The sequence below is a fragment of the Oncorhynchus keta genome, unplaced genomic scaffold (genome assembly GCF_023373465.1).
Source record: "Oncorhynchus keta strain PuntledgeMale-10-30-2019 unplaced genomic scaffold, Oket_V2 Un_contig_17556_pilon_pilon, whole genome shotgun sequence".
NCBI lineage: Eukaryota > Metazoa > Chordata > Actinopteri > Salmoniformes > Salmonidae > Oncorhynchus > Oncorhynchus keta.
The window spans coordinates 6,676-34,581 of NW_026280484.1; the positions used below are offsets into that span (position 1 = coordinate 6,676).

The window sequence follows — 27,906 nt, forward strand, 5'->3', positions numbered from 1 at the left end:
CGTTACCCCTGTCCTCAATGTGGAAAGATGTTCAGTTCCTCAAGTAATCTTAAGAATCATCAAAGAGTACACACTGGAGAGAAACCTTTCCTCTGCTCCCAATGTGGGAGGAGTTTCAGTGAGAAAGTAAACCTTAAGAGACACGAAAGAGTACATAGTGGAGAGAAGCCTTACCACTGCACCACATGTGGGAAGAGCTTCAATCATTCAGGAAGTCTTAGAGATCATCAGAGAATTCATACAGGGGAGAAACCTTACCACTGCTCACTTTGCGGAAATAATTTTCGTTTTGCAGGAGACCTAAAGAATCATCAGAGATCACACAGTGGAGAGAAGCCTTACCAATGTGCTCGGTGTGGAGAGGGATTCACTCAGCTAAGAAGTCTAAGAAGTCATGAGAGAATATCCATTGGAGGGAAGCCTGCCTGTGCTTTCAATGTGATTGTCCAAAAAGAGAAAGAAGTTGAAGGAGAGGAGAGTGATGTGAAATAAACGTGAAGTGAGGATACATAAGCTAACTATAGGTATTGATATTCACACCTATCCTTGCAGTGGTGTCATGGACTGCACCATTTAGGGCTATCTTCATCTTCTTTTACTTCTGAGTGAATTGGAAGTTCACAAATGAACTCAACTTGAATACCACCACCACCTAATGTGCTAGAGAGTGTATGAATCTGACCTTTATTTTGACAGGGAGTCAATACTGAGACCGAGGTCTCTTTTCCAGATGAGGCCTGTATAGCACCACAATACACATTAATATACAATAAACCCATTAAACTACCAATTCATATACACATGCAACTACCCATTCATAAAAACAATATACACAGTGTTATACACAACATGACACAAAGTAAAACACAATCATAAAAAAACAGACATTCTTTAGCAACAATGTCCCATAACAACTGTCTGAAATGCCCTTGAGGCACCAATTCCTCCAATTTTAAAGTGCATTGTAGATTATTCGACACACGCAAGGCACAAGGAAACCAAATGCTGATCTACCGAACTCTGTAGACCCCAATGGAGTCTCTACTAGAGTTAACCAACCCCAATGGAGTCTCTAGAGTTAACCAACCCCAATGGAGTCTCTACTAGAGTTAACCAACCCCAATGGAGTCTCTAGAGTTAACCAACCCCAATGGAGTCTCTAGAGTTAACCAACCCCAATGGAGTCTCTAGAGTTAACCAACCCCAATGGAGTCTCTAGAGTTAACCAACACCAATGGAGTCTCTAGAGTTAACCAACCCCAATGGAGTCTAGTGTTAACCAACCCCAATGGAGTTTCTAGAGTTAACCAACCCCAATGGAGTCTCTAGAGTTAACCAACCCCAATGGAGTCTCTAGAGTTAACCAACCCCAATGGAGTCTCTAGAGTTAACCAACACCAATGGAGTCTCTAGAGTTAACCAACCCCAATGGAGTCTAGTGTTAACCAACCCCAATGGAGTCTCTAGTGTTAACCAACCCCAATGGAGTCTCTAGAGTTAACCAACCCCAATGGAGTCTCTAGAGTTAACCAACCCCAATGGAGTCTCTAGAGTTAACCAACCCCAATGGAGTCTCTAGAGTTAACCAACCCCAATGGAGTCTCTACTAGAGTTAACCAACCCCAATGGAGTCTCTAGAGTTAACCAACCCCAATGGAGTTTCTAGAGTTAACCAACCCCAATGGAGTCTCTAGAGTTAACCAACCCCAATGGAGTCTCTAGAGTTAACCAACACCAATGGAGTCTCTAGAGTTAACCAACCCCAATGGAGTCTAGTGTTAACCAACCCCAATGGAGTTTCTAGAGTTAACCAACCCCAATGGAGTCTCTAGAGTTAACCAACCCCAATGGAGTCTCTAGAGTTAACCAACCCCAATGGAGTCTCTAGAGTTAACCAACACCAATGGAGTCTCTAGAGTTAACCAACCCCAATGGAGTCTAGTGTTAACCAACCCCAATGGAGTCTCTAGTGTTAACCAACCCCAATGGAGTCTCTAGAGTTAACCAACCCCAATGGAGTCTCTAGAGTTAACCAACCCCAATGGAGTCTCTAGAGTTAACCAACCCCAATGGAGTCTCTAGAGTTAACCAACCCCAATGGAGTCTCTAGAGTTAACCAACCCCAATGGAGTCTCTAGAGTTAACCAACCCCAATGGAGTCTCTAGAGTTAACCAACCCCAATGGAGTCTAGTGTTAACCAACCCCAATGGAGTCTCTAGTGTTAACCAACCCCAATGGAGTCTCTAGAGTTAACCAACCCCAATGGAGTCTCTAGAGTTAACCAACCCCAATGGAGTCTCTAGAGTTAACCAACCCCAATGGAGTCTCTAGAGTTAACCAACCCCAATGGAGTCTCTAGAGTTAACCAACCCCAATGGAGTCTCTACTAGAGTTAACCAACCCCAATGGAGTCTCTAGAGTTAAACAACCCTGTGACCAGGTTTGAGTTTTAAAAAACAGTAAGGGGTTTTCCTGCACAACTGTAAAATCAGACTGTAGCCTTGTCACAGCCAGGTCAGCAGCCGGGGTAATTCCGTAAGGTAATATAGTATCATCCGTATTTAGATGAGATCGAGACAAGATCGTTAACAACTATAGTGGTTGCTGTAGTAATGCTATTCCCAGGCCTAAAGCCTTTACATGAGATCGATATACTGAACAATACGTTTTCCATTCACACAAATTTTGTGCTCAAATTTGTTTACGTCCTTGTTATTGAGCATTTTTTTCTTTTGTGAAGATAATCCATCCACCTGACAGGTGTGTCATATCCAGAAGCTGATTAAATAGCATGATCATTACAGCATGAACATTGACAAACTGATGTCCCAGCCTTATTAGTCTAGTCATGGTAAAAACATGACGTCTGGCCTCCCGAGTGTCACAGCGGTCTAAGGCACTACTGTCTTTCTTTTGAATGCACAGATGACACAATAAACAACAATATCTAACGTTTAACTACCACAGTATCATGTTACAGGGCAATTTCACAATGACATAGTCATAATCTCAAGCACCACCCCCAACATCAACATTTGTGAAAATGGCACATTTTTATGTTTTGCAGTAAAATATATAGAGGAATATGTGTTTCCAATGACATCAGAGGGATTTTATCCAATTATCAGGAGGAATTGTTTACTAATTACCTACTAATTGGTTGATGATGTCATCACATATGTTGATGTTGGGGTGGTGCTTGAGATGATGAATGTGTAGTATGTTTTTTTTTTTTTTAAATACATTATTTCCTGTTAAAGCAACGTATGTACATGACTAACATGTAAAACAGTAACATAGTCTATAGAGGCCTGTATACTGGGGGCTGAGTCTATATATAGTGTATACTAGGGGCTGAGTCTATATATAGTGTATACTAGGGGCTGAGTCTATAGAGGCCTGTATACTGGGGGCTGAGTCTATATATAGTGTATACTAGGGGCTGAGTCTATATATAGTGTATACTAGGGGCTGAGTCTATAGAGGCCTGTATACTGGGGGCTGAGTCTATATATACTGTATACTAGGGGCTGAGTCTATAGAGGCCTGTATACTGGGGGCTGAGTCTATAGAGGCCTGTATACTGGGGGCTGAGTCTATAGAGGCCTGTATACTGGAGGCTGAGTCTATAGAGGCCTGTATACTGGGGGCTGAGTCTATATATACTGTATACTAGGGGCTGAGTCTATAGAGGCCTGTATACTGGGGGCTGAGTCTATAGAGGCCTGTATACTGGAGGCTGAGTCTATATATAGTATATACTAGGGGCTGAGTCTATAGAGGCCTGTATACTGGGGGCTGAGTCTATATATAGTGTATACTAGGGGCTGAGTCTATAGAGGCCTGTATACTGGGACTGAGTCTATATATAGTATATACTGGGGGCTGAGTCTATATATAGTATGTACTGGGGGCTGAGTCTATATATAGTGTATACTGGGGGCTGGGTCTATGTAATATATACTAGGGGCTGAGTATATATATATAGTATATACTGAGGGCTGAGTATAGTATATACTGGGGGCTGAGTCTATGTATAGTATATACTGGGGGCTGAGTCTATGTATAGTATATACTGGGGGCTGAGTCTACGTATAGTATATACTGGGGGCTGAGTCTATATATAGTATATACTGGGGGCTGAGTCTATATATAGTATGTACTGGGGCTGAGTCTATATGTAGTATATTCTGGGGCTCAATGTCCCAAATGGTGCACTATTCACCCTGTAGTGCATTACTTTCGACCATGGGCCCTATTCTGTAGTGCACTGCATTTGACTATGGGCCCTATTCTGTAGTGTACTGCGTTTGACCATGGGCCCTATGGGCTATTCTATTGAATACAAAATAAGTCCATAGACTACAGTAGAATTCAGTTGTGGATATTTTTTATACCTGATTAGAAGTAGAAGGGCTGGTTTCTATTGACATAAAATGTATTGTTATGTCATGATCTGGATGGAACCGGTGTTTTTTAGAATATTGTTCTTTTCCGGAACAGTATAGATCCCTTTCGTTGTCTGTTCTGGTTCTGTTCCTTGAAAGTCCATTTTTCTTTTCTGTTCACTGAACTGGTTCCAACCCCTGATTTAGAATATTGTAAAGTATCCATTAATTAAATAATAAATGCTAACAAACTGTAATCGTCTTCTTCTTTAAAGGTGGATGATGTTGGTAGATTATCTTTATCCATGAAAAGTCAGTATTGTATCATTGTGATGATAAATCACAAGAATAAAAGATGCCAGACACTCACTGCATTGTTGGAATATTATAAACGGTCTGGTTTGAGCCCTGAATGCTGATTGGCTGACAGCCGTCGGCATATCAGACAGTAGGACAAAACATGTATTTTTACTGCTCTAATTACGTTGGTAACCAGTTTATAACAGCAATAAGGCACCTCGGGGGTTTGTGGTATATGGCCAATATACCTCCGCTAAGGACTGTATCCAGCCAGTCCGCTTCCAGTCGTGCATAAGAACAGCCCTTCGCAGTGGTATATTGGCCATATACCACACACCCTCTGGCCTTATTGCTTAAACACAAGAGGCTACTCTGATGAATGTTTGTATTGAATGGAGAGTGGTTGGGAAATTGTTTTTCACTCCGTGTAACGTTGCGCTGGAACACGAGAGAAGGTCGACAATCAACAGTCACTTCGAATCAGCAAAGTATATGAGAATGTCAGAACAGTTCCCACGGCAGCGGCAGATCACCATGACTGAAGTGGTAGCAGGGAAGACTGTGGCAAGCGCTGAAAGAATCAAGGTGAGTGGCGTTTTACTCCAACTTTTACTCCGCTACTCTTGGTTTTAGTAGGGTGGTCGGCACTCTGCTCTCCCCAGTCTACTCTTGGCTTTAGTAGGGTGGTCGGCGCTCTGCTCTCCCCAGTCTACTCTTGGCTTTAGTAGGGTGGTCGGCACTCTGCTCTTCCCAGTGTGTCTATGGAGAGCGCTGCTCAAAGCGCTGAGTGCAATTTGTCAGCTTTGCCGTATTCAATTTAATACGTATGACGAAAGCACAAGCTTTCTGGATTTAAAAATAAATGGTAATACCGTTCTAAAAGTACTTATCAACCACAAAAAAATCTAGTTTTTTACGTTTTCTGTTCATCTCCCTTTCAGAAAAAAATCACAATCATGCATTTTTAAGACAACAAAAATCGATGCTCAAATTGAAAGCGATTGATGAGCTTTGAATCAATTTGTTTTGTTTGAGAGAGAATGTGACTGGGAGGTGCATCTTGTGTTGATAGCAAGCCCCAAGCCTGATGGAGAGGAGAGTTGTGTGTGTGTGTGTGTGGGTGGATACATTTTATCTAATTAATTGGTGCAATTGTTATTTTTCAGATTTGTGAAGATTGGGTACACACTTGCACAACAATCAACATGCAGGACGGAAAAATGTATCACAGAATTTCCGAAAAGCTTCCACAAAATCAAGTAGAAATCAGAAAAGAATGTCGCGAAATGCTGCAATATGTTGGTAGATTGCCTTTATTGATGTCAGGATAGTCACTTTAAATCATTTAAATAATGGCACTTTAATGTTTACATATCTTACATTACTCATCTCATATGTATACATACTGTATGTTATACAATCTATTGCATCGTGCCTCTCGGTCATCTCATCCATATATTTATATGTACATATTCTTATTCCATCCCTTTAGATTTGTGTGTATTGGGTAGTTGTTGTGGAATTGTTAGATTACATTTACATTTAAGTCATTTAGCAGACGCTCTTATCCAGAGCGACTTACAAATTGGTGCATTCACCTTATGACATCCAGTGGAACAGCCACTTTACAATAGTGCATCTAAATCTTTTAGGGGGTGAGAAGGATTACTTATCCTATCCTTGGTATTCCTTAAAGAGGTGGGGTTTCAGGTGTCTCCGGAAGGTGGTGATTGACTCCGTTAGATATTACTGCACTGTCGGAATTAGAAGACAAGCCTTTCGCTACACTCGCATTAACATATGCTAACTATGTGTGACCCATACAATGGATTTGATAGTAACATGAGGATAATAAAGGATACCAGATGCTGTACACGGTTATAATAATATAACTTCACACTGCTGATAGAAATAGAATGTAGTGATAGCTGTCTTGTTTTGGTTGAAATATCTATTTTCGTGTGTTTTGCCTGACTTCTCTCGGTCGGAGGCCGGTAAAACATGCACAATGACTTCGCTGATACGACGCTCACGAACATTTCCCGCAGCATCTCATAATCCAGACCAAACTCACTCAGAGAGTGGACACATTTTTCCTCTTGCTCTACGAGACCTCACCATTTCCTCAAGTTCTTTTCAGCCAAACAGGAAATCAGTTCCAGGTAACCTATTGCTAATGATTATTATTTTGTTTTAATGATGCTTGTAACACGGTCTGTAAACCAACACATTCCAGGATGAAACCGCTCTGGTTTCCGCGGCCTGGTTTTGTTGTTCCCCAGCTAGTTAGCTGTTAGCCAGTTAGCAACACATCTCCCGTCAAAACCCGTTTGTGTAGCTAACTAGCTAACATGCTAACTTTATTTCAGGGTCACGATTGAAGTGTGACTTCCACTTCGTTGTTTAGCCACAGGCCTTTTGGTAGGCCGTCATTGCAAATAAGAATTTGTTAACTGATTTGCCTAGTTAAATAAATAAAACAAATATTTGGTTTAGCAACTTAGGTAACCAGCTAGCAAAATTAGCAGGACTAAACGTTGCTAAAGTTGCTACACTAAATCAAACTTCTGCCAGATGCCAACCCCCCTCCTTTCAAAATGTCCTTAATTTTGTGTCTAGAGTCAAATACTTAATGTTGCACACACTACTGGTCAACTCGAGCCACCAAAATCCTGTCAAATACTCCATATAGAACAAACTTCGCGTCAGCATATGCAACTGAAATTAATAGTTAATGTATGTGTGTTATATTAAATATAGAGGAGGGAATAAACGGGATCAGAAATATCAACTCGGAAGCAAGTCGCAGCAATGAACAATTGAGTGCGTGCGTGTACACGGGGTTCGGAACAACACCAGCTTCCGGTTTATGCAAACGTCGAATCCCAACGCTTCGAACACACCTACAGTGATTTTGCGCAAAATGCTATGCAGCAACAGTTCAACCTTCAGCTACCATTTCTGTCAAGCCGTCCAGGCATACACTTTTATACATTACATTCGATCAATTCATGAATATAGGCAATGCTGTAAAGCAAACACAGTGTCCCATTGGAAATAAATGAATGTACTTCTGGTGTACCAAAATACAATGACACTGTTGGTGTGATCAAGGCGTAACACTTTCAAGCAAAGTAAGAAGGAATATCGACATAACTTGTAGAGACATAAGAAGCTAAATGCCATCAAAATAATAAAATACAGTTGTGAAACAGACAAGAATAAGGAAGTACTTCCGGGTCAAGGATCTTTTGGAATCCTTCAGAATAAGAGTCCTGTCATGGATATACTGACAAGATGCATGTCTCTCCGTCCTATTAATGGGAGTGGTTGTCTACAAAGCGGCACGGTGGGCTGTCTAGCTCCTCCCCCCTATCCTTTCTTTAAATTGGTCGGTACATCTCATTATTGTAATCCTTTAAAAAAAGTTTTGATGAGGGTTGTAGATGCCAACCGCCTGTATTCAATGGAGAGAGATGGATCAAATCAAATGTTATTGGTCACATACACATGGTCAGCAGATGTAAATGCAAGTGTAGCGAAATGCTTGTGCTTGTAGTTCCGACAGTGCAGTAATATCTAACAAGTAATCTAACAATTCCACAACAACTACCCAATACACACACATCTAAAATCTATGTAAAGGAATGGAATAAGAATATATACATGTAAAGATATGGAAAAGTCTGTATGTAGGTAGCAGCCTCTCTGTGTTAGCGATGGCTGTTTAACAGTCTGTATGTAGGTAGCAGCCTCTCTGTGTTAGCGATGGCTGTTTAACAGTCTGTATGTAGGTAGCAGCCTCTCTGTGTTAGCGATAGCTGTTTAACAGTCTGTATGTAGGTAGCAGCCTCTCTGTGTTAGCCATGGCTGTTTAACAGTCTGTATGTAGGTAGCAGCCTCTCTGTGTTAGCGATGGCTGTTTAACAGTCTGTATGTAGGTAGCAGCCTCTCTGTGTTAGCGATGGCTGTTTAACAGTCTGTATGTAGGTAGCAGCCTCTCTGTGTTAGCGATGGCTGTTTAACAGTCTGTATGTAGGTAGCAGCCTCTCTGTGTTAGCGATGGTCTGTTTAACAGTCTGTATGTAGGTAGCAGCCTCTCTGTGTTAGCGATGGCTGTTTAACAGTCTGTATGTAGGTAGCAGCCTCTCTGTGTTAGCGATGGCTGTTTAACAGTCTGTATGTAGGTAGCAGCCTCTCTGTGTTAGCGATGGCTGTTTAACAGTCTGTATGTAGGTAGCAGCCTCTCTGTGTTAGCGATGGCTGTTTAACAGTCTGATGGCCTTGAGATAGAAGCTATTTTTCAGTCTCTCGGTCCCAACTTTGATGCACCTGTACTGACCTCGCCTTCTGGATGGTAGCGGGGTGAACAGGCAGTGATTCGGGTGGTTGTTGTCCTTGGTGATCTTTTTGGCCTTCCTGTGACATCGGGTGCGGGACGTGCCCTGGAGGGCAGGTAGTTTCCCCCCCCATGCATGTCACGTGTCCTATTTATATCAGTACATTCGTAACGACTTAAGGATGACACAACTTCTATTCGATCAAGTAAAACTTGTGTAGGAAATAAGCCGTTACTTTTTTTGTTGACCAAAATCGACACTCATATTCCAACACACAAAAACTCCCTGCTTGTTGGAAACGAGAAAACGCCACCTACTGGAGGGAGACATATTTGCAGCCGCGTTGGGCCTCTCTCTTCCTCTTCCTCTCTGGTTATACTTTGTAAATAAAATTATTTCTATAAGATATTATGTGATTTGTTTGTTTATTTTTTTATTTTCTCCAGACTAAATGGTCAACAATGTGTTCTGTGTGTAGACCTATTAATTATTGTCCACAATTATCAATATATTTTATACTAGTTATCGTACAAAGAATAATTACAATACTTGTATAAAATAGTTATTTGATAATTTTTTCAAGACTAAATGGGCAACAATGTGTCTTATTAGTTATTGCACCTTACACAATTATCTGTACGCGACTGAGTTTACACCCCCAGGAACACTTCTAGTCTCCAAGTCCACTGAGTTTACACCCCCAGGAACACTTCTAGTCTCCAAGTCCACTGAGTTTACACCCCCAGGAACACTTCTAGTTTCCAGGTCCACTGAGTTTACACCCCCAGGAACACTTCTAGTCTCCAAGTCCACTGAGTTTACACCCCCAGGAACACTTCTAGTCTCCAAGTCCACTGGCTTTACACCCCCAGGAACACTTCTAGTTTCCAAGTCCACTGAGTTTACACCCCCAGGAACGCTTCTAGTCTCCAAGTCCACTGAGTTTACACCCCCAGGAACACTTCTAGTCTCCAAGTCCACTGAGTTTACACCCCCAGGAACACTTCTAGTCTCCAAGTCCACTGAGTTTACACCCCCAGGAACACTTCTAGTTTCCAGGTCCACTGAGTTTACACCCCCAGGAACACTTCTAGTTTCCAAGTCCACTGAGTTTACACCCCCAGGAACGCTTCTAGTCTCCAAGTCCACTGACTTTACACCCCCAGGAACACTTCTAGTCTCCAAGTCCACTGAGTTTACACCCCCAGGAACACTTCTAGTTTCCAAGTCCACTGAGTTTACACCCCCAGGAACGCTTCTAGTCTCCAAGTCCACTGACTTTACACCCCCAGGAACACTTCTAGTTTCCAAGTCCACTGAGTTTACACCCCCAGGAACACTTCTAGTTTCCAAGTCCACTGAGTTTACACCCCCAGGAACGCTTCTAGTCTCCAAGTCCACTGAGTTTACACCCCCAGGAACACTTCTAGTCTCCAAGTCCACTGAGTTTACACCCCCGGGAGCGTCTCTCTTTTTTTCGTAATTGAATCGCAATTGGATATCACGAAATTGGGGACAGAAAGGGGGTAAAATACACACAAACAACTATTCTAAACTACTTTTAACAATTTCCACTGAAAATTATTGACAGATTGACAGTTTTTGCTGTTTGGTGCTGTCATTGTTACCAAACTTTGTAGAATTTTCTGTGTAAATTGTTCAAATTAGTCCTTGTGGATGGAGTTGTAGGGTTTGTATTCATTGCTTGTATATGCTTGTACTCAACAGCCAGTGTTTTTCTTCACTTATTGCCTAATCTGACTGGCTGTTGCCGTCAATCCTATATTTATTTTAGGCAAAAAAAGTTTCCTGCTGGACGGGATGTGTGGTTAGCTAGCTTAGATACATGTTTGTCTTTTCTGGAACTATACCACAATCTAGGTTTGTGAAAATCACCCTGAACTCTTTTGGTAGCCTCTTTTTTTAGATCTACCCAACCTACCATGTCTGAACCAGGTTCTGGTTGTGGTGTTCCAGCCCACAGAAGCTCACAGCAGGCTCCAGAGTTGCTGTCAGTGAAGCTGGGGGACTGCAGTCAAACAGTGGAACTCAATGTGATTGTAAAGGAGGAGGGCGAGGAGAGAAAAATCAATGAGGGGGAGGAGGAAGAGCGAGAGGAGGACAGGGCCTCTGTTGACTCAGGTAAATTCAGGCTAACATTCTCTTTGGTTCAGAGGTAAACAACCCAAAATAACTATTGATTTTCTGGTTCATTAAGAAATGTAAACATGTGTTTTTGGTTGTTGAATAAAATGTTAATTCAGAATATTTAGGCAAGTTAGCTGGCTAACTCATTGATTCTGCTTTGTAGTATAACCCTCAGTATGTGTAAGAGGTGAGGCGAGTGGCCCTCAAAAATGTCTACCGACCAATGCGCAATGCATTGTAATTTGACAATGGCGGCATTATTTATGTGCAATGCAACAAGCCCCTTGCAAAGGTATTTCTTTCAATACACTGTTAATCCTAATTAATGTTGAATCCTGCATGAAGCTAAAATACTTTGTTTCTCTCTGTCTGTTTCTTACCCTATATAGCTGGCTAACTCATTGATTCTGCTTCGTAGTATAACCCTTCTAAAACTGTTTGAATGATGTATGTGTAAGAAGGAAGGCGAGTGCCCCCCAAAAAAATGTCTACAGACCATTGCGCAACAATGGCGGCATTATCTATGTGCAATGCAACAAGCTCCTTGCAAAGTATTTATTTCAATCCACTGTTGATCCTAATTAATGTGGAATCCTGCATTAACTTCCTGGTGACACATGGGGGCAGTTTTGAGTAGCTTGGATGAATAAGGTGCCCAGAGTAAACTGCCTGCTACTCTGTCCCAGATGCTAATATATGCATATCATTACTAGTATTGGATAGAAAACACTCTGACGTTTCTAAAACTGTTTGAATGATGTCTGTGAAGTATAACATAACTCATATAACATGTTAGGCGAAAACCTGAGAAAAATCCAACCAGGAAGTGGAAAATCTGAGGCTTGTAGTTTAAAAAAAACTCAGCCCTTACTGTAGAAACAGTGGGATATTGGTTATATTGCACTTCCTAAGGCTTCCACTAGATGTCAACCGTCTTTAGAAACTGGTTTGAGGATTCTACTATAAAGGAGGGGCTCATAGGAGCTGTTTGAGTCAGTGGTCTGGCAGAGTGCCTTGGGCTCATGACGCGCGGTCGCGAGAGAGGTAGCTCTCTTTCCATTGCTTTTCTACAGACAAAGGAATTCTCTGGTTGGAACATTATTGAACATTTATGTTAAAAACATCCTAACGATTGATTCTATACTTAGTTTGGCATGTTTCTACGACCTGTAATATCACTTTTTGAACTTTTCATCTGACGTTCGGCTGGACCTGAATACGAGTTTGGATTTGTTTACCAAATGCCCTAACAAAAGACGCTATTTGGACATAAATGATGGACATTATCGAACAAATCAAACATTTATGGTGGAACTGGGATTCCTGGGAGTGCATTCTGATGAAGATCATCAAAGGTAAGTGAATATTTATAATGCTATTTCTGACTTCTGTTGACTCCACAACATGGCGGATATCTATATGGCTTGTTTTGTTGTCTGAGCGCTGTACTCAGATTATTGCATGCTTTTTCCTGTAAAGTTTTTTTTGAAATCTGACACAGTGGTTTCATTAAGGAGAAGTATATCTCTAATTCCACATGTAACACTTGAATTTTCGTCAACATTTATGATGAGTATTTCTGTAACTTGAAGTGGCTCTCTGTAAAATCAATGCATGTTTTAGAACTATTGAACGTAACGCGCCAATGTAAAATTAGATTTTTTAATATAAATATGCACTTTAGCAAACAAAACATACATGTATTGTGTAACATGAAGTCCTATGAGTGTCATCTGATGAAGATCATCAAAGGTTAGTGATTCATTTGATCTATATTTCTGCTTTTTGTGACTGCTATCTTTGGCTGGAAACATGGCTGGATTTTTATGTGACTTGGTGATGACCTAACATAATCGTTTGTGGTGCTTTCGCTGTAAAGCATTTTTGAAATCAGTCACTGTGGCTGGATTAACGAGAATTGTATCATTAAAATGGTGTTTGATACTTGTATGCTTGAGGAATTTTAATTATGAGATTGGTTGTTGTTTTGAATTTGGAGCCCTTCACTTTCACTGGCTGTTGGCGAGGTGGGACGCCAGTCCCACATATCTCATAGAGGTTAAGCTAAAATACTTTGTTCCTCTGTCTGTTTCTTACCCTATATCTGTTCATATTCTTACAGGAGAGATCCCCAACCCAGACTCAGTCAAGGAGCCCAGTTCCACAGCATCAAGACTGCCTGGTTGTGGGAGTTACCCCTGTCCTCAATGTGGGAAGTGTTTCAGTCGAGCAGGAGACCTGAAGACTCACCAGAGATCCCACAGTGGAGAGAAGTCTGCCAGTACATTCAACGTGATTGTCAAAGAGGAGGAGGATGAAAAGGAAATCTATGAGACGGTAAAGAGAGAAGTTAAGGAAGAGCAGGAATCTAGTGGTCTAGTTGACCCAGATACATCAAGACTATCTGGTCGTGGTCGATTCCCCTGTCATCAGTGTGGGAAGAGTTTCCGTTCCTCAGGTAATCTAAAGAATCATCAAAGAGTACACACTCGAGAGAAACCATTTCACTGTGCCACATGTGGGAAGAGGTTCCGTGAAAAATTCAACCTCACGGGACATGAGAAGGTACATAGTGGGGAGAAGCCTTACCACTGCACCCAGTGTGGGAAAAGCTTCAATCGTTCTGGAAGTCTTAAGGAACACCAAAGAGTACATACAGGGGAGAAGCCTTACCACTGCTCTCTTTGTCAGAAGAGTTTTAGTCAGCCAGGAAACCTTAAGAAACATCAGAGAATACATACAGGGGAGAAGCCTTACCGTTGCTTTCTGTGCGGAAATAGTTTTGGTTTCGCTGGAAACCTAAAGAATCATCAGAGAGCACACTGTGGAGAGAAGCCTTACCACTGCTCTCAGTGTGGGGAGGGATTCCCTCAACTAAAAAGTCTTAAAAGCCATCAGAAAATACATATTGGAGAGACACCTGCCTGTACTTTCAATGTGATTGTCAAAGAGGAGAAGGATGAGAAGGAAATGAGAGAAGTTGAAGAAGAAGACAATAGTGGTGTAGTTGATCCAGATACATCAAGACTGCCTGATCGTTACATCTGTCCTCAATGTGGAAAGAGTTTCAGTACCTCAAGTAATCTTAAGAATCATCAAAGAGTACACACTGGAGAGAAACCTTTTCTCTGCTCCCAATGTGGGAGGAGTTTCAGTGAGAAAGTAAACCTTAAGAGACACGAAAGAGTGCATAGTGGAGAGAAGCCTTACCACTGCACCACATGTGGGAAGAGCTTCAATCATTCAGGAAGCCTTACAAATCATCAGAGAATTCATACAGGGGAGAAACCTTTCTACTGCTCACTGTGCGGAAATCATTTCCGTTTTGCTGGAGACCTAAAGAATCATCAGAGATCACACAGTGGAGAGAAGCCTTACCAATGTGCTCGGTGTGGAGAGGGATTCACTCAGCTAAGAAGTCTAAAAAGTCATGAGAGAATATCCATTGGAGGGAAGCCTGCCTGTGCTTTCAATGTGATTGTCCAAGAAGAGAGAGAAGTTGAGGGAGAGGAGAGTGATGTGAAATAAATGTGAAGTGAGGATACATAAGCTAACTATAGGTATTGATATTCACACCTATCCTAGAAATGGTATCTTTTGTGACAACATGGTCATGGACAGCACCGTTTAGGGCTATCTTCATCTTCTTTTACTTCTATGAGTGTATTGGAATTGGAAGTTCACAAATAGGCCTGTATACTGTGGCTGGGTCTATATAGGACTGTTTACTGGGGCTGAGTCTATATAGGCCTGTATACTGGGGCTGAGTCTATATAGGCCTGTATACTGGGGCTGAGTCTATATAGGCCTGTATACTGGGGCTGAGTCTATATAGGCCTGTATACTGGGGCTGAGTCTATATAGGACTGTTTACTGGGGCTGAGTCTGTTTATAGTATATACTGGGGCTGAGTCTATATAGGCCTGTATACTGTGGGTGAGTCTATATAGGCCTGTTTACTGGGGTTGGGTCTGTTTATAGTATATACTGGGGCTGAGTCTATATATATAGTAGATACTGGGGGCTGAGTCTATATATAGTATATACTGGGGGCTGAGTCTATATATAGTAGATACTGGGGCTGAGTCTATATATAGTATATATAGCATATACTGGGGGCTGAGTCTATATATAGTATATACTGGGGCTGAATCTATATATAGTATATACTGGGGCTACTGGGGGCTGAGTCTATATATAGTATATACTGGGGCTGATCTATATATAGTAGATACTGGGGCTGAATCTATATATAGTAGATACTGGGGCTGAATCTATATATAGTAGATACTGGGGCTGAATCTATATATAGTAGATACTGGGGCTCAATGTTCCAAACGGGGCACTATTCCATCTATCTCTCATTGCCTCCAGTAGAATTCAGTTGTGGATATTTTTTATACCTGATTAAACTCAGTAGAAGGGCTGGTTTCTATTGACATAAAATGTATTGTTATGTCATGATCTGGATGGAACCGGTGTTTTTTAGAATATTGTTCTGTTCCGGAACAGTATAGATCCCTTTCGTTGTCTGTTCTGGTTCTGTTCCTTGAAATTCCGTTTTTCTTTTCTGTGCCCTGAACTGGTTCCAACCCCTGGTTTAGAATATTTTAAAGTATCCATTAATTAAATAGTAAATGCTAACAAACTGTAATCTTCTTCATTAAAGGTGGATGATGTTGGTAGATTGTCTTTATCCATGAAAAGTCAGTATTGTATCATGGTGATGATAAATCACAAGAATAAAAGATGCCAGACACTCACTGCATTGTTGGAATATTAGAAACTGTCTGGTTTGAGCCCTGAATGCTGATTGGCTGACAGCCGTTGGTATATCAGACAGTATGACAAAACATGTATTTTTACTGCTCTAATTACATTGGTAACCAGTTTATAATAGCAATAAGGCACCAATGTTTGTGATGAATGGAGAGTGGATTGTCTACTTTACACACAATCTCTGCTCTACGTGTTGAGCTTCCCAAAGAAGAGGCTACACCGGAGAATATTTGTGAAGAATAAAGAGTGGTGCTCGTTTTATGAAGTCAGATCAAAAAAACTGATTCAATTTAGGATCATAGGCTGAGTTTACACAGGCAGCCAAGATCTGATGTGAAAAAATGTCATGTGATTGGTCAAAAGACCAATGAATGGAGAAAAAAACTCAATCGGGCTGCCTGTGTAAACACAGTCATAATGGCTGTATTATATATTTGTGCTCACCCTCTTTTCACATTTCTCAACATTCATTTAAAAAATATATAATTCTTCAAGTCTTAGATCTTGGGTTATGTACAGTGTTATTTTGAAGTAGCCTACAGTGTTGTGAATTATGTACAGTGTTATTTTGAAGTAGCCTACAGTGTTGTGAATTATGTACAGTGTTATTTTGAAGTAGCCTACAGTGTTGTGAATTATGTACAGTGTTATTTTGAAGTAGCCTACAGTGTTGTGAATGATGTACAGTGTTATTTTGAAGTAGCCTACAGTGTTGTGAATTATGTACAGTGTTATTTTGAAGTAGCCTACAGTGTTGTGAATGATGTACAGTGTTATTTTGAAGTAGCCTACAGTGTTGTGAATTATGTACAGTGTTATTTTGAAGTAGCCTACAGTGTTGTGAATGATGTACAGTGTTATTTTGAAGTAGCCTACAGTGTTGTGAATTATGTACAGTGTTATTTTGAAGTAGCCTACAGTGTTGTGAATTATGTACAGTGTTATTTTGAAGTAGCCTACAGTGTTGTGAATTATGTACAGTGTTATTTTGAAGTAGCCTACAGTGTTGTGAATTATGTACAGTGTTATTTTGAAGTAGCCTACAGTGTTGTGAATTATGTACAGTGTTATTTTGAAGTAGCCTACAGTGTTGTGAATTATGTACAGTGTTATTTTGAAGTAGCCTACAGTGTTGTGAATTATGTACAGTGTTATTTTGAAGTAGCCTACAGTGTTGTGAATTATGTACAGTGTTATTTTGAAGTAGCCTACAGTGTTGTGAATTATGTACAGTGTTATTTTGAAGTAGCCTACAGTGTTGTGAATTATGTACAGTGTTATTTTGCAGTGAATGAATTTTAGAGTATAAGGTGTTAAAGAACTAGCCTGTCTTTTGTTTCAATTTAAGCACATGGCCTATTGTCCAGGGTGGCTCGAGTTGTTGAGTTTTGACAGCATGGCGTGAGAGAAAAATGCGATCATTCACAAAATCATCCAACTCAACCTCATTGGCCAACAAAAATAACAGCTAAGAGACTGTGCGAAACACTTTCCACATGTTGAACACGAAAGTGGTTGGGAAATTGTTTTTCACTCCGTGTAACGTTGCGCTGGAACACGAGAGAAGGTCGACAATCAACAGTCACTTCGAATCAGCAAAGTATATGAGAATGTCAGAACAGTTCCCACGGCAGCGGCAGATCACCATGACTGAAGTGGTAGCAGGGAAGACTGTGGCAAGCGCTGAAAGAATCAAGGTGAGTGGCGTTTTACTCCAACGTCTACTCTTGGCTTTAGTAGGGTGGTCGGCACTCTGCTCTCCCCAGTCTACTCTTGGCTTTAGTAGGGTGGTCGGCGCTCTGCTCTCCCCAGTCTACTCTTGGCTTTAGTAGGGTGGTCGGCGCTCCGCTCTCCCCAGTCTACTCTTGGCTTTAGTAGGGTGGTCGGCGCTCTGCTCTCCCCAGTCTACTCTTGGCTTTAGTAGGGTGGTCGGCACTCTGGTCTTCCCAGTGTGTCTATGGAGAGCGCTGCTCAAAGCGCTGAGTGCAATTTGTCAGCTTTGCCGTATTCAATTTAATACGTATGACGAAAGCACAAGCTTTCTGGATTTAAAAATAAATGGTAATACCGTTCTAAAAGTACTTATCAACCACAAAAAAAATCTAGTTTTTTACGTTTTCTGTTCATCTCCCTTTCAGAAAAAAATCACAATCATGCATTTTTAAGACAACAAAAATCGATGCTCAAATTGAAAGCGATTGATGAGCTTTGAATCAATTTGTTTTGTTTGAGAGAGAATGTGACTGGGAGGTGCATCTTGTGTTGATAGCAAGCCCCAAGCCTGATGGAGAGGAGAGGTGTGTGTGTGGGTGGATACATTTTATCTAATTAATTGGTGCAATTGTTATTTTTCAGATTTGTGAAGATTGGGTACACACTTGCACAACAATCAACATGCAGGACGGAAAAATGTATCACAGAATTTCCGAAAAGCTTCCACAAAATCAAGTAGAAATCAGAAAAGAATGTCGCGAAATGCTGCAATATGTTGGTAGATTGCCTTTATTGATGTCAGGATAGTCACTTTAAATCATTTAAATAATGGCACTTTAATGTTTACATATCTTACATTACTCATCTCATATGTATACATACTGTATGTTATACAATCTATTGCATCGTGCCTCTCGGTCATCTCATCCATATATTTTATATGTACATATTCTTATTCCATCCCTTTAGATTTGTGTGTATTAGGTAGTTGTTGTGGAATTGTTAGATTACATTTACATTTAAGTCATTTAGCAGACGCTCTTATCCAGAGCGACTTACAAATTGGTGCATTCACCTTATGACATCCAGTGGAATAGCCACTTTACAATAGTGCATCTAAATCTTTTAGGGGGGGTGAGAAGGATTACTTATCCTATCCTAGGTATTCCTTAAAGAGGTGGGGTTTCAGGTGTCTCCGGAAGGTGGTGATTGACTCCGTTAGATATTACTGCACTGTCGGAACTAGAAGACAAGCCTTTCGCTACACTCGCATTAACATCTGCTAACTATGTGTGACCCATACAATGGATTTGATAGTAACATGAGGATAATAAAGGATAACAGATGCTGTACACTGTTATAATAATATAATAATAATAATGTTATAACTTCACACTGCTGATAGAAATAGAATGTAGTGATAGCTGTCTTGTTTTGGTTGAAATATCTATTTTCGTTTGTTTTGCCTGACTTCTCTCCGTCGGAGGCCTGTAAAACATGCACAAAGACTTCGCTGATACGACGCTCACGAACATTTCCTGCCGCATCTCATAATCCAGATCAAACTCACTCAGAAAGTGGATACATTTTTTCCTCTTGCTCTACGAGACCTCACCACTTCCTCAAGTTCTTTTCAGCCAAACAGGAAATCAGTTCCAGGTAACCTATTGCTAATGATTATTATTTTGTTTTAATGATGCTTGTAACACGGTCTGTAAACCAACACATTCCAGGATGAAACCGCTCTGGTTTCCGCGGCCTGGTTTTGTTGTTCCCCCAGCTAGTTAGCTGTTAGCCAGTTAGCAACACATCTCCCGTCAAAACCCGTTTGTGTAGCTAGCTAGCTAACATGCTAACTTTATTTCAGGGTCACGGTTGAAGTGTGACTTTTATTTCATAGTTAGCCAGCTGCCGACTCATCTTCAGTAAAATGACTGTAGCGAGGAATTAGCTAACCGGCTGCTCATTGTTCAGCCACGGGCCTTTTGGTAGGCCGTCATTGCAAATAAAAATGTGTTGTTAACTGATTTGCCTAGTTAAATAAATAAAACAAATATTTGGTTTAGCAACTTAGGTAACCAGCTCGCAATATTAGCAGGACTAAACGTTGCTAAACTAACGTTATTCTACATTTTCTTGCCTGCCGAAATCCCCCTTCTAATTCCCTCAATTTTGTGCCTCGAGTCAAATACTTCCCGTGGCAACACGAGCCACCAAAATCCAGTCAAATACTTTATATAGAACAAACTTCGCGTCAGGATATGCAACCGAAATTAATAAATCATGTATGTGTGTTATATTAAATATTCTATTAAACAGCGGGGTGAACAGGCAGTGGCTTGGGTGGTTGTCGTCCTTGATGATCTTTTTGGCCTTCCTGTGACATCGGGTGCGGGACGTGCCCTGGAGGGCAAGTAGTTTGCCCCCCCACGCATGTCACGTGTGTAGGAAATAAGCCATTACTTTTTTTGTTGACCAAAATTGACACACTCATTGACCTCCATACAAAAACTCCCTGCTTGGTGGGCAAAACAACAAGAAAAACGCCACCTACTGGAGGGAGACAGATTTGCAGCCGTGTTGGGCCTCTCTCTTCCTCTTCCTCTCTGGTTATACTTTGTAAATAAAAGTATTTCTATAAGATATTATGTGATTTGTTTGTTTATTTGTTTATTTTTTCCAGACTAAATGCTCAACAATGTGTTCTGTGTGTAGACCTATTAATTATTGTCCACAATTATCAATATGTTTTATACTAGTTATCATACAAAGAATAGCTCAAATATTGTTATTTATTTGTTATTTTTTTCAAGTCTAAATGGTCAACAATGTGTGTCCTCCTATCATTTATTGCACCTTACACAATTATCTGTAAGTTGTGCTGCAGTAACGGGTCCATTCTACCCAGGAACACTTCTAGTTTCCAAATCCACGGAGTTTACACCCCCAGGAATACTTCTAGTTTCCAGGTCCACTGAGTCTACACCCCCAGGAACACTTCTAGTCTCCAAATCCACTGAGTTTACACCCCCAGGAACACTTCTAGTCTCCAAGTCCACGGAGTTTACACCCCCAGGAACACTTCTAGTCTCCAGGTCCACTGAGTTTACACCCCCAGGAACACTTCTAGTCTCCAAGTCCACGGCGTTTACACCCCCAGGAACACTTCTAGTCTCCAGGTCCACTGAGTTTACACCCCCAGGAACACTTCTAGTCTCCAAGTCCACTGAGTTTACACCGCCAGGAACATCTCTTTTTTCGTAATTGAATCGCAATTGTTTATCTTGAAATTGGGGAGAAAAAGGGGGTAAAATACACAAAAAAAAACATTCTAAACTACTTTTTCCACTGAAAATTATACAAACACAGTGCAGATTGACAGTTTTTGCTGTTTGGTGCTGTCATTGTTACCAAACTTTGTAGAATTTTCTGTGTAAATTGTTCAAACTAGTCCTTGTGCATGGAGTTGTAGGGTTTAACTTTTTATTCATTGGTTTTTCATACATTTTAAAGTGACATCTCTGTGTCTACATCACTCTGTTACCTAGAATTAGGGCCAATTCCTAACACAAGAAAATGCTTGTGTTGCCTAATAGCCTATAGGCGAATGTTTGAATAGGCTACTGAGGATGGGGTGGTAATTTCAATCACTGTATGTATCAATGTATCATATATTAGTCATGAATTTGAACTGAATATGCTTGTACTCAACAGCCAGTGTTCTTCTTCACTTATGGGATAATCTGACATGCTGTTGCCGTCAATCCTATATGTTTATTTTATGGAAAAAGGTTTTCTGCTGGACGGGATGTGTGGTTAGCTAGCTTAGATACATGTTTGCTGTCTTTTCTGGAGCTATACCACGATCTAGGTTTGTGAAAATCACCCTGAACTCTTTCGGTCTCCTCTTTTTAGATTCACCTCTAGCCTACCAGCCTACCATGTCTGAACCAGGTTCTGGTTGTGGTGTTCCAGCCCAGAGAAGCTCACAGCAGGGTCGAGAGATGCTGTCAGTGAAGCTGGGGGACTGCAGTCAAACAGTGGAACTCAATGTGATTGTCAAAGAGGAGGAGGAGGAGAGAGAAATCAATGAGGGGGAGGGGGAAGAGCGAGAGGAGGACAGGGACTCTGTTGACTCAGGTAAATTCAGGCTAACATCCTCTTTGGTTCAGAGGTAAACAACCCAAAATAACCATTGATTTTACTGGTTCATTGAGAAATGTAAACATGTGTTTTTGGTTGTTAAGTCAATTAGAGCATGCCAATTTCAAGTTAATCTTTCAAAAAATAGATATATTTCTGAATATTTAGGCAAGTTAGCTGGCTAACTCATTGATTCTGCTTTGTATATTATACCCCTCAGGCTTCTGTATGTGTAAGAGGGAAGGCGAGTGTCTACCGACCATTTGGCAATGCATTGTAATTTCACAATGCCATTATCTATGTGCGATGCTATGCAACAAGCCCCTTGCAAAGTATTTATCTCAATACTGTTAATCAAAATTATTGTTGAATCCTGCGTTGTTAAGCTTAAAGCCTTTGTTTCTTTGTCAGTTTCTGACCATATATATGTTCATATTCTTACAGGAGAGATCCCCAACCCAGACTCAGTCAAGGAGCCCAGTTCCACAGCATCAAGACTACCTGGACATGGGAGTTATTCGTGCCCTCAATGTGAGAAGAGTTTCAGTTCCTCAACTATTCTAAAGAATCATCAAAGAGTACACACTGGAGAAAAACCTTTCCTCTGCTCTGCATGTGGGAAGAGTTTCAGTGAGAAAGTAAACCTTAAGAGACACGAGAGAGTACATAGTGGAGAGAAGCCTTACCACTGCACCCAATGTGGGAAGAGCTTCAATCATTCTGGAAGCCTTAAGGAACACCAGAGAATTCATACAGGGGAGAAACCTTACCACTGTGTTCTTTGTAGGAAGCATTTCAGTCAGCCAGGAAGCCTTAAGAAACACCAGAGAATACATACAGGGGAGAAGCCTTACCACTGCTCACAGTGTGGAAAGAATTTCCGTTTCGCAGGAGACCTAAAGAGTCACCAGAGATCACACAGTGGAGAGAAGCCTTACCACTGTTCTCAGTGTGGCGAGGGATTCACTCAGCTCAGGCGTCTTAAACGTCATCAGAGGATACACATTGGAGTGAAGCCTGTCTGTGTTTTAAATGTGATTGTCAAAGAGGAGGAGGTTGAGAGGGAAATCAAAGAGGAGGAAAAGCGAGAAGTTGAGGAGGACAATAGTGGTGTAGTTGACCCAGATACATCAACATTACCTGGTTGTAGTCTTTACCCTTGCCATCAATGTGGGAAGAGTTTCCGTTCCTCAAGTAATCTACAGAATCATCAGAAAGTACACACTGGAGAAAAGCCTTACCACTGCTCTGAGTGTGGGGAGGGATTTACTCAGCTACTACGTCTTAAAAGTCATCAGATAATACACAATGGAGGGAAGCCTGTTTGTGCGTTAAATGTGATTGTCAAAGAGGAGGAGGTTGAGAGGGAAATCAAAGAGGAGGAAAAGCGAGAAGTTGAGGAAGAGGAGGACAATAGTAGTGTAGTTGACCCAGATACACCAAGACTGCCTGATCGTGGTCGTTACCCTTGCCATCAATGTGGGAAGAGTTTCCGTTCCTCAAGTAATCTAAAGAATCATCAAAGAGTACACACCGGAGAGAAACCTTACCACTGCTCCCAATGTGGGAGGGGTTTCAGTGAGAAGGTAAATCTTAAGAGACATGGCAAAGTACATAGTGGAAAGAAGCCTTATCACTGCACCCAATGTGAGAAGAGCTTTAATTATTCAGGAAGCCTTAAGGAACACCAGAGAATACATACAGGGGAGAAGCCTTACCACTGCTCTCTATGTGGTAAGAGTTTCAGTCAGCCAGGAAACCTTAAGAAACATCAGAGAATACATACAGGGGAGAAGCCTTACCACTGCTCTCTTTGCGGTAAGAGTTTCAGTCAGCCAGGAAACCTTAAGAAACATCAGAGAGTACATACAGGCGAGAAGCTTTACCACTGCTCTCACTGTGGGGGGGGTTTCACTCAGCTAAGAAGTCTTAAAAGTCATGAAAAAATACACATTGGAGGGAAGCCTGCCTGTGCTTTTAATGTGATTGTCAAGGAGGAGGAGGAGGAGGAGGAGGAGGAGGAAGAAAAGAAAGAAGTTGAGGGAGAGGAGAGTGACGTGAAATAAAGGCGAAGTGAGAATAGATGAGCAACTCTATAGTTATTTAAATTCACACATATCCCTGCAATTGCATCTTCTGTGACGGCATGGTCATGGGCAGCATCATTTGAGTTTTAAAAATCTGTAAGGGGTTTTCCTGCACAACTGTAAAATCAGACTGTCGCCTTGTCACTGCCAGGTCAGCAGTCGGGGTAATTCCGTAACATAATAGTGTCATCCGTATTTAGATGAGATCGAGACAAGATCGTTAACAACTATAGTGGTTGCTGTAATAGTGCTATTCCCAGGCCTAAAGCCTGATTAGTTTACGTTAACAATACATGTCTCATTGTAAACCAGGTTGCCAGTCCGGGCCTAAGCCTGTGTTCCTGGCCTTGACCCAAGCATCATTTATTTTTATGAATTATTTCTGAACAAGATCCCTCCTCCTAATGTGCTACAGTGTGTACAGTCTGAACAGGATACTACCTCCTAATGTACTGCAGTGTGTATACTCTGAACAGGATACCACCACCTAATGTACTGCAGTGTGTATAATCTGAACAGGATACCACCTCCTAATGTACTGCAGTGTGTACAGTCTGAACAGGATACCACCACCTAATGTACTACAGTGTGTACAGTCTGAACAGGATACCACCTCCTAATGTACTGCAGTGTGTACAGTCTGAACAGGATACCACCTCCTAATGTACTGCAGAGTGTACAGTCTGAACAGGATACCACCTCCTAATGTACTACAGTGTGTATACTCTGAACAGGATACCACCTCCTAATGTACTGCAGTGTGTACAGTCTGAACAGGATACCACCTCCTAATGTACTGCAGTGTGTATACTCTGAACAGGATACCACCTCCTAATGTACTGCAGTGTGTATACTCTGAACAGGATACCACCTCCTAATGTGCTACAGTGTGTACAGTCTGAACAGGATACCACCTCCTAATGTACTGCAGTGTGTATACTCTGAACAGGATACCACCTCCTAATGTACTGCAGTGTGTATACTCTGAACAGGATACCACCTCCTAATGTGCTACAGTGTGTACAGTCTGAACAGGTACAAAGACAAGGTTGGTAATTTACTGCTACCTGCAGTTATGGAATGTTATCTCAGGACTATAAATTCATTGGTTGACTCCTCCTGACCTGGATGGAATTATACGACCTGGATATAGTGCACTACATTTGACCATGATTTTGGAATGAGATGTTGGACGAGCAGGTGTCACACTACATCGGTTACCACTACAAACGTATCTTCCTCTATCTACTACCAAACAGAGAAACACTCCATTTTCACATCTGCTGATGTTGGGTTGGTGCTTGAGGTTATGAACATGTAGTAGAATGTTTTTGAAATGTCCCTTTAAAGGTATGTATGCCCATGTACACGACTAACATTTACATGTAAAACAGTTGACAGTAGCATAATCTATATTTGACTTGAATTTGAGCTGAATACTGGGGCTGAGTCTACATATAGTACATACTGGGACTAAGTCTCATATAGTACATACTGGGACTGAGTCTATATATAGTATATACTGGGACTGAGTCTATATATAGTGTATACTGGGGGCTGAGTCTATATATAGTATATACTGGGGGCTGAGTCTATATATAGTGTATACTGGGGGCTGAGTCTATATATAGTAGACACTGGGGGCTGAGTCTATATATAGTAGATACTGTCTATATATAGTATATACTGGGGCTGAGTCTATATATAGTATATACTGGGGCTGAGTCTATATATAGTATATACTGGGGCTGAGTCTATATATAGTATATACGGGGGCTGAGTCTATATATAGTATATACTGGGGCTGAGTCTATATATAGTGTATACTGGGGGCTGAGTCTATATATAGTGTATACTGGGGCTGAGTCTATATATAGTATATACTGGGGACTGAGTCTATATATAGTATATACTGGTGCTGAGTGTCCCAAATGGCGCGCTATTCACCCTGAAGTGCACTACTTTCGACCATGGGCCCTATTCTGTAGGCACTACATTTGACTATGGGCCCTATTCTGTAGGCACTACATTTGACCATGGGCCCTATTCTGTAGTGCACTGCATTTGACCATGGGCCCTATGGGCTATTCTATTGAATACAAAATAAATCCATAGACTCCAGTAGAATTCAGTTGTGGATATTTTTTATACCTGATTAAACTCAGTAGAAGGGCTGGTTTCTATTGACATAAAATGTATTGTTATGTCATGATCTGGATGGAACCGGTGTTTTTTAGAATATTGTTCTGTTCCGGAACAGTATAGATCCCTTTCGTTGTCAGTTCTGGTTCTGTTCCTTGAAATTCCGGTTTTCTTTTCTGTTCCCTGAACTGGTTCCAACTCCTGGTTTAGAATATTTTAAAGTATCCATTAATTAAATAGTAAATGCTAACAAACTGTAATCTTCTTCTTCATCAAAGGTGGATGATGTTGGTAGATTGTCTTTATCCATGAAAAGTCAGTATTGTATCATGGTGATGATAAATCACAAGAATAAAAGATGCCAGACATTAATTGTTGGAATAATATAACATCACACTGCAGGCCTGTGTAGGATGATCTACATTACACACGGTCTCTTCTCTACTCGTTCATCTGCCCAGAGAAGAGGCTACTCTGGTGAATGTCTGTGATGAATAAAGAGTGGTGCTCGTTTAATAAAGTTAGATCAACGCTTAATAAAGTTAGATCAACGCTTAATAAAGTTAGATCAACGCTTAATAAAGTTAGATCAAAATCACATTTTCGAGCTCTACCCAGTAGATTTTGCGGTGACGTAGTGTCCCCATGAGTGACAGAACACTGAGCCAATCACGGAGCAACTAGAGAACATTACCAAACCCCTATGCTTCGTATTTTCCGCTGGCTGCCCCACCACCACAGAAGGCACTGAGCTGAAACACCTGCATTTTGGAGCTGCCTTACTCAAGAAAGCAAAACAAGAGACCAAGTTTGTACGTGGCTTTATTAACTCAATGTTTTATTTATGTATTTTACATTGTTTGCAAACTGAAATGTGACATGTATTTAATGCCAAAATAACATGCAAAACAGGCAACAATAAAAACAAATATATATACATACACATACAGTACCAGTCAAAAGTTTGGACACACCTACTCATTCCAGGGGTTTTCTTTATTTTTACTATTTTCTACATTGTATAATAATAATGAAGACATCAAAACTATGAAATAACACATATGGAATCATGTAGTAACCAAAGAACTGTTAAACAAATCAAAATATTTCTTATATTTGAGATTCTTCAAAAAGAACGCAGCACAACTATGCAGTTACCCATACCTGGGACTGGGCAAAAACTCCCTATTTTCAGACACAGACTAAAAAAAGTTATATATCTGTCAGATGGCCAAAACATGTACAACTTCAACAGCTGATATGACACTCACAAACATGTATCGCAGTGCTCCATTAATCCAGACCAGACACAGTCAGCAGGGTTAGGGGGTCATGGCAGCAACACACTAGCTGTATCCTATCCACATTAAGACTTCAGGTTTTCGGAATTTGATTTCAAAATAAAAGTCCCGGGATAAACTTTTTTGCAGCTTTGCATAGGACATAATGTTAAAATGATGTTCAAATAAAAATAATTAGTCCAGCAACACTGTATTATTCAGTGCCCCATGAAATGACACCATATGTACACTGAGTGTACAGAACATTAGGAACACCTTCCTTATATTGAGTTACATCCCCTTTTGCACTCAGAACAGCCTCAATTTGTCGGGGAATGGACTCTACAAGGTGTCGGAAGCCTTCTATAGGGGCGGCAGGGTAGCCTAGTGGTTAGAGCGTTGGACTAGTAACCGCAAGGTTGCAAGTTCAAACCCCCAAGCGGACAAGGTACAAATCTGTCGTTCTGCCCCTGAACAGGCAGTTAACCCACTGTTCCTAGGCCGTCATTGAAAATAAGAATTTGTTCTTAACTGATCTTGCCTAGTTAAATAAAGGTAAAATTTAAAAAATGCAGAGCCATGTTG

The 27,906-nt window shown here is 41.0% G+C and overlaps 2 protein-coding genes and 1 long non-coding RNA gene across 4 annotated transcripts in view; all 3 read left to right on the forward strand.

Moving 5' to 3' along the window:
• The window catches only part of LOC127919810 (zinc finger protein 345-like), a 33,543-nt gene extending 6,559 nt beyond the window's left edge, over positions 1-26,984 (forward strand). The window contains exons 2-3 of the mRNA XM_052503649.1: positions 21,585-21,809; positions 22,257-26,984. Coding sequence (XP_052359609.1) covers positions 21,611-21,809; positions 22,257-23,878 — 1,821 coding nt within the window. The 5' untranslated portion in view covers positions 21,585-21,610 and the 3' untranslated portion in view covers positions 23,879-26,984. The remainder of the gene's footprint in view (positions 1-21,584; positions 21,810-22,256) is intronic.
• Positions 502-18,591, forward strand: LOC127919816 (uncharacterized). Its single transcript, XR_008104118.1, has 3 exons — positions 502-4,160; positions 15,192-17,653; positions 18,312-18,591. It is a non-coding gene; the product is annotated as an uncharacterized LOC127919816 (long non-coding RNA).
• On the forward strand, positions 6,555-15,862 carry LOC118376719 (gastrula zinc finger protein XlCGF26.1-like). 2 transcript variants are annotated; one of them, XM_035763468.2, is made up of 3 exons: positions 6,557-6,851; positions 10,944-11,171; positions 13,300-15,862. In XM_035763468.2, exons 1-3 carry the CDS (start codon positions 6,698-6,700, stop codon positions 14,703-14,705), a joined length of 1,788 nt encoding a protein of 595 aa, XP_035619361.2. In that variant the 5' UTR covers positions 6,557-6,697; the 3' UTR covers positions 14,706-15,862. The 2 variants fall into 2 exon arrangements, with proteins under 2 accessions (XP_052359610.1, XP_035619361.2); XM_052503650.1 differs by lacking the exon at positions 10,944-11,171 and having other exon boundaries at positions 6,555-6,851.
• Positions 26,985-27,906: the final 922 nt, after the last annotated feature.